This window comes from Hakea prostrata, chromosome 1 (assembly GCF_041222555.1).
Source record: "Hakea prostrata isolate BN-2017 chromosome 1, UWA_Hpros_2, whole genome shotgun sequence".
NCBI lineage: Eukaryota > Viridiplantae > Streptophyta > Magnoliopsida > Proteales > Proteaceae > Hakea > Hakea prostrata.
The window spans coordinates 4907068-4916664 of NC_142600.1; the positions used below are offsets into that span (position 1 = coordinate 4907068).

At 38.0% G+C, this 9597-nt stretch overlaps 1 protein-coding gene across 1 annotated transcript; it reads right to left on the reverse strand.

Moving 5' to 3' along the window:
* Positions 1 to 1244: 1244 nt before the first annotated feature.
* On the reverse strand, positions 1245 to 8908 carry LOC149026866 (LRR receptor kinase BAK1). Its single transcript, XM_089156828.1, has 11 exons — positions 8382 to 8908; positions 7396 to 7528; positions 7242 to 7313; positions 5254 to 5397; positions 4577 to 4648; positions 4386 to 4457; positions 4173 to 4285; positions 3617 to 3748; positions 3205 to 3546; positions 2704 to 3098; positions 1245 to 2413 (listed from the first exon to the last, which is right to left on the reverse strand). The coding sequence occupies exons 1-11, from the start codon at positions 8473 to 8475 to the stop codon at positions 2099 to 2101; spliced, it is 1884 nt and encodes a 627-aa protein (XP_089012954.1). The 5' UTR covers positions 8476 to 8908; the 3' UTR covers positions 1245 to 2098.
* Positions 8909 to 9597: the final 689 nt, after the last annotated feature.

A 9597-nucleotide genomic window follows, 5' to 3' on the forward strand; every position in this document is an offset into this window, starting at 1 on the left:
ATCTTTGCGGGAAAACCGTATGTATGGCGTGCGCGTTTTATATCCCCCACAAAAGGAATTTTTCCTCGCGGTGCGGTTTCTTCGATTAACGGTTTTGATCTCTTTATCCTTGTAACTGGTTGGATCTCAAAAAATGTTTTGTACAATCCTAAAATCACACCGGAGACACTATTGCCCTGCCCTGCCCTGTCACATACAAAAGCAGGAGTAAAATGACCATCCTATTTTTTCTTAGGCTGCGTTTGTTTCCAAAGGTGGGTTGCAAAAAAACGAGGTGGGAAAATAAAATATGTGGGTCTGTAGTGGGGTGAGGGAGAAGAAAATGAAAATAAATGGTTTTGTTGGAAAAATAATAGTAGTGGGTCCCACTTTTTACTTTTCCCAACTTTCCACAGAGTCCCACCAAATATGTGGGGTTTTAAAATGACTTAGGGTGAGAAAGTTGGGCTGCCACGTTAGTAAACAAGTTTCTTTGATTCAAGTAAACTTGTTTCTCACTTTCCCACCTCAAACAACCAAACAAACTATTACCATTTTGGGATTTAAGGGAAAAGTAAAAAATCTACACTTTTTCAAGAATTTTCCCACCCTATATTTATTTCAACAAACAAATGCAGCCTTAGGCATCTAAGTTTGCAACATTACATTAAAAAAATAATAAAAAATTAAGACATGAGACCCTAATAGTGGGGTGAATGAACAAAAAAAGGAGAAGAAAAAAGAATTTTGTAAAAAAAATTACAGATATGAGTCACTTTTATCATATATTTTTCTTTTTATAAAATCTCATAAAGATACAGGACTTTTAGAAGAGATAATAAAAAGCCATGTTAATAAACAAGTTTCTTTAATTTAAGAAAACTTGTGAACTTGTTTTTTTCACTTCATTGAACCAAATAATTCTGATTTTAAATTTTTTTCAAGTTCTTCTAATTTGTAGCTCACTAACACATTCTTAAGGCCCAAGGGGGTCCGATTTGTCAATTTTCACAAGTAATTCTTCCCCCTAAATGTATGATAAACCCCGGTAAAGTTAATATTATTTGATTGTAATTTCCCTTGTTGGGGTCTTTTACCTTGTGAGAAAAGTTTAATATCGTTGAGTCCATGATGGAGTGAGAGTCTTTGACTTCTCTTTACCGGGTTTAGACATTTTCGTCTCAGATATGACCATCAGATTAAAAAACAACTGAGACCTGAGCTTTCATTAACCACAACTGTGAACTCCCACGGAAACGGAAAGTTATGAGACATAAAATAACCTCCCAGCCACCTAGTAGTAATATTCCCAGCTTATCTTTCGAAAGACTACGAGTTGGGAGGAATTCAGGAATTTGCATCAACAACATGCCGCAAGAAAAGTTTGTGAAGCTAAGTACTCCATATATTATTGATCAGTTAATTCTAAACTACAAAAGTGGGTTCACAGGGTATGTCACAGGATTGGAAATATAAAATGCAAATGAATCCTTCCAAATGAAAGTTGAGATAATTTATTCCTAAGATAGAAGACTGCATGCACTCTCCTCACTCTCAACCACAGATTTAAGAAGAAAACTAATCTCCAGTCCACTACTTTGCAGAAAACCAATTTATGAAAAGAAAGCAGCTTTAGAATAGGATTCCGTAACCAATGGTCCTTGGGAGCACACTTGTAGGCAAAACATTCAGAATACTATTCTGTACCACATGTCCTTACGTAAGAGAAATACTTGGATCAAGCATAAATATTGCTATGGAAGTATTGATTTTCTGCCTTTTGATGAAAACAAATGGATGGAACCCCAGGAATACACACGTTAAGCGAGTTTGGGTGTTTCCCTCCTGCATCTTGAAAATCAATTCTGCATCTTCTAAAACATTACATTATCAAGATAATTAAGAAATGACTGCTGCAGCAGATGATACAAAATAGCCCACACCAAAGATTCATATACACAACATGAGAAATTTTCACTTTCGGATACAACAGATGGGCTGACAAAAAACTAAAAAGGGGTGGTAAAAGAAAGGTAAAGGGGGAAAAATACATAAGGGAGTAAATAATGCTTTTTTCTTTTACCTTTTTTTTCCTTTTTCTTTTTAACCAGTAACAATGTCACCTTGGACCGGATAACTCAACTGCATGTAGGTTGTCTGTTGAGTCAACAATCCATTCTGAATTCCGGTGTGGGGCGAGCTCAACCTCTTGCCGAACAACTTCCACCTTCTGCCACTCTTCCCACCTCTCTGCCAGCCCATCACCTTCAAGCATTCTCACAACATCTGACATCTTAGGCCGGTCCATTGGAGATCCTTGTGTACAAAGCAAAGCGACCTGGATTAGCTGCTCTACTTCTGCTTCCACATAATTGTTTTGAAGATCTGGATCAACCAGCATTTCCAATTTCTTTTCCTTGAGAAGTCCTTTAACCTGAAAAATGTCGCTGAAAATGTCAGTGCATGCCAATGAGATAAAGACAATGATTGCCGCAGCAGTCTACGTATACAGATCATCTCTGATAATCAAATCATTCTTGTTTTTAAATTAAAAGAGAAGAAAAAAACTACATGTGCCTCCATATTAAGTCATAAAACCCAATAGCAGCATTATTTAGGACAAACATGACATCATCATCTGAATATAACAGTGTGAGCCAACTGAATCTGATTGAAGAAAAGAAAGTTGAAAAATAAATAGGTGGAAAGGATGTAATTGAGTACCCAATCCAGTAACATGACATCATCATCATTTGCAAGCCGTGCAAGATCAAAGGCTCTCTGTCCAGTTATAAGTTCAAGAAGCATGATCCCATATCCAAAAACATCGGTCTTCTCTGAAGATTTCCCAGTGGAAAGGTATTCCGGAGCTATATGTCCAATTGTGCCACGTACAGCAGTAGTTACATGTGTGTCTTTGTAGTCCATAAGTTTAGCCAACCCAAAATCTCCAACAACAGCCTCAAACTCTTCATCCAACAAAATATTTGCAGCTTTGACATCACGGTGAATGATCTTCGGGTCACAATGATCATGCAAATACGAAAGCCCTCTAGCTGATCCCAAAGCAATTCGCTTCCGTGTAGGCCAATCAAGAGGTGGTTCCCCAGGTGGACGTTCTACAAGAAAGTGATTTCACATCCCTTGTAAATTGCACACGCCACAGCATCAAGAGAATAGAATGAATGAAAGCAATGGACTAAAAATTGAATGGCATGCTAATACCTCTCAAACAAGATGCAACACTTCCATTAGCCATATAGGGATAAACAAGCAAGCGTTCAGTTGGTGTCATACAAAATCCTCGAAGCCTTAGTAGATTCCGATGAACAGCCATGCTGATCATCTCTACCTCTGTCTGAAACTGCAGTTCTCCACCCGGAGTACGCTCTTCTTTTAGTCGTTTTACAGCAACCAATGAACCATCTGCTAGACGTCCCTTGTAAACCTTACCAAATCCACCTCTACCCAGAATGTTTTTGTTGCTAAAGCTATCCGTTGCGACTTGCAGTTCTCGAAGAGAAAATCTTTTCAGCTGACCCAGATGAACTTCTGGATCCTCCTCGGCTGCAAAAGGATGCAAAGCAAGTTAAAATATGAGCAGAACATGTTCAACATACTCAAGTTAAACACTAACCAGGCACATCAAAGAAATGTTCTTGTGGTTTCCTTCGACGCCACCATGCAAATCCAATGGCAGGAGCAGCAAATAATAAAGCAGCACCAGCAGCCACTCCACCAGCTATTGCTCCAGTGGCAGTATTTCCTCCTGCAATGGACATTAACAAGGAGTAAGCCAATCCAGTCCCATGCAGCTCAATTCACGATAACAAGCAATACAGATGGAATAACAAACTCAATGATGTCGAAGCTCATGGGTGTTGAATCTCATTAAGAAAAGTCATCCTTTCTTAATGGGATGACGCTACACATTTTACCATGAAACTGTTGCAACATATAACTAACAAAAGACTACAAAGAACCCCCCCCCCCCCCCCCGCAGCAGGAAGGGGGTTTTGGTTGGGTGGCAAGCAAGACACATTTGCATAACAAAGTTAAAAATAACTTCATGTAATGAATGTAGAAATTCCTTGGCTGGCAATACTCATTCTGTGCCATCAAAAAGGAAGTGCTATTGGCGCCCATACACACACACACACACACACAGAAAGAGAAAGAGAGAGAGAGATCACCTGGAGATGGGGCTGAGGGTGGTGGGATAAATGGAGGTGGTGGAGAAAATGGAGGAGATCCTGGGCAAGGATGCCCAGTAACTGGGCCACACAAACCCAAATTGTTTGCAAAACTGCAAAATTAGAATAAGCTGGAGTTAACACAACAAATTTACTTAAGACATATAATAAAACTCGACACATTGATTTTGGGGATCTGTTAAAGCAGTTAACCTGATTGGAGTGAATAATGAAAAAGAACCATTGTCTGGAACAACTCCTTTTAGCTGATTGTTAGAAAGATCCCTGCCATTTGCATACCAAAATATTAGCAGAAGGTTAATATACACAAAACTACGACACAGAAAGAAGAAGAAGAAAAGAAAACAGGATGATTTATACATGACTGGTGAAAGGATGCTTACAGAACTTGCAAGGCAGTGATATTAGTCAAAGACATCGGAATTTCACCCGTCAAGCTGTTGTTGTTAAGCCGGCTATCCTTACACAAGCATTACAAAAAAGCACAATGTTCAGATCCAGAAAATAAGACTGTAATTATAAATTTAAACAACTAAGAAAACCTGTCAGAATGTATAACCACTTCTTCTCTGGACTGATTTCTTTTATTTGGAGAAATCTTTCTATGCCAGTTAATAAGATTTTTGTCCCATAATTGTTCTATAATTCTTTTTAGATATTCGTAGACGCGCATTATTAGATTATTATTATATTTTTTTTTTTTTTGGGGGGGGGGGGTGGGTAGACTGCATTATTGGATATTCACTGTGCTTGGCAAGGCCGAGAACACCTAATTGTTGGAGCTCTCAGGTAAGGCCAAGTGAATGTGTAGCCAAAGTTTCATATCATACCTAGATTATTTATTGCATATTTTACTATGGTTGGCAATTGAATAAAATACTCTGCAATATTTCCTTCTATTTTGAACAGAATATGATTCCCAATTCTATTATATGGGATTTAAAAGTATTCGAAGACATTCTAAATGAAGGACATTTTCCTACTAAACTCAAATAAGTGAGGACTAGCAAACAAAAATTGATAATTCAACAATGAGAGAATATGATGAAGGACGTCATACAGAAACCGTAGCTTTGTCAACTTCCCCAAGCTGTCAGGGATGGGACCAGAGAAATTGTTCAAATAGAGATCCAAGCTCACTAAACTTGTCAGATTCCCAAGGTCACTAGGAATAATTCCACTGATGTTATTGCTATAAAGCTCCCTGTCACAAACAAATTCCAGGATGTAAGCCTCTAATAGATTAGGACAAATTAATATAGTAAGAATCTCCACATAGAAAGCAAAAAACAAACAAGGATCTCCATTTTTGCAACAAATAACAGACTCTGTCATAAAAGATTCATTGGAAGTATACATCAGGATGCATATCATTAAGTAGAGATGCTGAACTACAACCTTTTAAATTTGTAAAGTAGAATTAAGGCCTTAAGCCATCAGTTCAACTGGCTTTTTTACGAAATCACCTATGGGCCAAAACTCTACATATTCCAGTGGAGCTTCAACAAGTAAAAGAGATCATTCTGAGAGAGATCAATGGGATTGAAGGTTTGGTTTGAGAACGGGTAGGGAGCATTTCAAAGCTTCAGAAATTTATAGGAGAGATTTCCAAAAGCTTGAAATGAAGCTAAAAAAGAGCATTGACTACTATGGTTTTTGTACCATTAAAGCTCTAAGACAGAAAAACTCTGTAATAAGGTTTCTGCAAAAAGAAAGAGAAGTGAGAAAATTATTGGATTTTCACCCTATTAAGGATACTAATGAGTCATTTGATCATCTGTTAGTCTGGTGGGAATATGTGTATAGTGGCTATGTGGTATGGGTTGAATCAAACTAATCACCTAATTTAAATGAATATCACCTCTGCAGGTACTTCCACCAATGCCCTAAACTAAAATAAACCATGGCCAAGGATCTTTTTTCATCAGCAACTACGAAGTCGCAATATCACTTAAACATTTGATCCTTATGGTTCGCATACCATCTGCAGATATAGCCTCTTAATATTTCAAAATTTCCAACCTCACAGATTCTGTGGGACTCTTAAGCCTTACAGACCACAGAAAATTACTTGGTACCCCTTTCTGTTTGGTAGCTTGTCTGGTTAGAAAAGCCTTTTATTTCTTTATTAGCAGAAATATCTGCATATGTTCTAAAATTATGGATATAATTTTTAAGGGAAAAAGAAACATTGTCAGGCAAGTGGCAGCACTCCATACACCCTCACATGGGTCGATGAAATGACCAACCACCCTTCCCCTTGGTTACCCGTATCAGCGTTCCTATTGCCCCCACCGCTCAATATATAAAATTTCATTATCAGCATTATATCATTACAATTTCTTATTTATGCTACACAACACTAAAATTTTACTAAGCTTAGGCAGTCACCAGGTCCATTCACATGCAGATAAACAGGCTAAGGTCATGCCACAACAGTCTGAGGATCTAACGGAGGTGGTGCTCCTTTGAAAATAATGATGCTGTTCTACAAAATTATCACTCGCAATAAAAACTTTAAAAAACTGATGTTTCATATGTCTAATGATATCAAGCCTAGCCTAGCATCATGCAGGATTAAAGGGTTTCAATGCATTGTCCAAAGGTAGTGAAGGAATTAAGGACATCAAACATTTAGGGATAACTAAGAAATGCCACATTTGAGCATCAAACCAGTTCAGAGTTATCAGTTAAGTTCAACAACCAGTTTTGCGATAAGCCTCACACAGATTCTGATAAATATTAAAAAAAAAGTAAACAAGGATAGCTCAGGATACATGGAGTTCTTGCCACCGGGTGGAATCTTACTATGAGCTCATCCTCCGTTACTTTGGATGTTACGATCTACATTTTTCATTTTACAACATAAAGAAGACAGTTTCTCATGTGTATCTTGTGACAACCAAAATTAGTACTTCTTCCACCAATTTCTTGTGAATTTCATTTGAAGCAAGAGAAGAAAAACCTTTCTGAAATACATGTTGGACAAGCAATAAGCCCATATGCCAAAAATCAAATTCAAGGTCACTGAATAGATGCATGACTTACAAGTACTGTAGATTTTTAAGCTGACCAAGTTGTGGAACAAGTTGACCAGACAATGCTGCATTCCCTAAGTCACTGAAATCATTACCACAAGGAGTCAGCAGCAAGTAACATAATAAACACATAACACTGGATAAGCAAAATGTCAAAAACTTACACTCTAATAACACTGTTATCATTGTTACATGTAACATGAAACCATGTGCATGGATTGACAAGGGTAGGATCCCAGCTCTGAAGGACATTATTAGGATCGTCTAAATTTATCCTAAGGGTATGCAAAGCATCACCTGGAGAAGCAAATGGGAGAATAATTAGCTTCCAGTAAAATCAACTCATAAACCTACACAGGACAATGCAAATAATGGACCTAGAGAAAAAGTAAGAATCAGCATGCAGTGAAGACATTCCAACGAAATCCTACATGACTACAGAAACAGCAGAATTTCACATTTCAAGAAGCAAATAGTACAGTATCGAGACAGTACTGCAAAGTTATTCGAGTCATACGTTACCCATTCTTTAAACAAATTTTGATACCACGTTTCCTTACTGAAACTAGCTCAAATAATTAGAAACGCATCGAACACTTGTCAAAAGAAGCATTGTTCAACCTTAATTTTCCCAAGTCATTAGAGAAGTCAAGAACCCATTAAGGGTCTCAGTTCCAAGCAAATACACCTTGGGACTTCCATGCCGATCATCATTTTGATGATGATAAATCACCTTGTGCTCTCACATAAGAACTATTATCCACTTACAAGTATCTTTGCCGCAATTACAACATCAAGAGCTTATCATAGCATACCAGCATTCCAGCCGAACTAGTTCTCTAGGTCTCAAACTTGTGAACCGGCAATGAGATTCAGAAACGAAAAAGAAAGCAGTAGATCAGCTGCCGAGTACCAATTCCACTAAATTTTTAAGTTCATCCTGAATTCAGGACACCGAAACTAATAACATAGAGGGTTAGGAAGAAATAAAACTGAGATAACTCAAACAACCACGCCCTGGGCAGAAAATTCGTATACACCTATCTTGTTTTGATCCAACAGCAATCATGAAATAGTTCATAGGTTTTGTGAAATCAAAACACCGGAAATACTGAAAACAGGATCCAAGTTTTAAGAAAAAAGCGTGTACCTTCCACATTAGCAGAGATCTTCGTCAACGGATGGAACACCAAGATCAGCCAGAGTAGAACTCTAGTCGCGATCTCTCGTTCCATGACTCTCATGTCTCTCCAGCTAAAATCTCCTCAGATCCGCACAAATTCCACTGATGCCTATATTCCCAAACCCTAACTCATAAATATCCATATGAACTGAACAAAATCTCCACCATTTTCGTCGAATGGAACCTCAACCGAATCAAAATCAATAGCCAAAGCTATCAGATGATAACGCTGTTTCCAACTAGAGGTTTTGCAGTAGATTTTCGACCATTTCTGAAGAACTTTATCTCTCTTCCTCCTTTTTTTTCTAATTTCTTTTTTCTTTACTCCACTGAAAATTTTTCCTTTCTCGACTTCTTTAGTTACTCTTACAAATAAATCTATCCATCTATAACTTTACTTTGAAAATGCTAAGGATTATCTTTTTGTTGTCTTTCTGGTGATCTTAAGTGAGCGAAGCTGGCGTGCAGTGTTTTCAGCTGCCCAAGTGGTGCTGCCCGCTGCCCTGATTATAGTCAGACTCAAAAATCAAAAATACAATATTCTCTCTCTCTCTTTTTCTCTTTCTCTCTCTAGGCTCCCCCACCCGACGAGTCTCTCTCTTTCAAATCCCAACCGTGGAAAGAGACTTTTAACTCGGCACGCCCCAAACCCTCTCCGTTTGGTCAAAGCCACACACCTGGGCGGCTGGGCCCATCTCTGCCACGTGGGATGCGGTCAAAAAAATCTTACTTAATAATATTCCGTCAATTACCTAAGCGGATATCCGAAAGTTCTGCTCCAATATGCCAATCAATCTCAACCGTCCCATCTTTATTTTCGTCACGTGTAGAATGTATACATTAATGTGGGTCAATCATACATGTCAAGGTGTAACTAAGAGAGATTTTACCAAAAAAAAAAAAAACTAAGGAGAGATAGGTACTTGTAGTTAATTGCTCCCGTACTGCCCCTTAAATGCTCATCAAAACCCAGCAAGATTTACTTCTGATTGACCCATATTTAAGGCACTTAAAAGGAGATACTCCAGTAAATGATCATTTCGGAAAATGGGATGTCAGGACTCTCTTATTACTAAAACACATAGGCATGGACTCTGTCTTGTTCTTGATTTTCAGATTCTACATATTTACGTGAAAAATGACAACCACGTACTAATGCACTGTCTTAGGAATCCAACATCCC

Bases quoted from the DNA above. Each gene is read 5' to 3' on its own strand.
- LOC149026866 (XM_089156828.1), bottom strand. From the start codon at position 8,475: ATGAGAGTCATGGAACGAGAGATCGCGACTAGAGTTCTACTCTGGCTG. The intron at 7,314-7,395 runs GTAAGTTTTTGA...TAATGATTTCAG, and splicing joins GATAACAGTGTTATTAGAGT to TGACTTAGGGAATGCAGCAT. The intron at 3,749-4,172 runs GTGATCTCTCTC...TGTCCATTGCAG, and splicing joins ACCCTCAGCCCCATCTCCAG to GAGGAAATACTGCCACTGGA.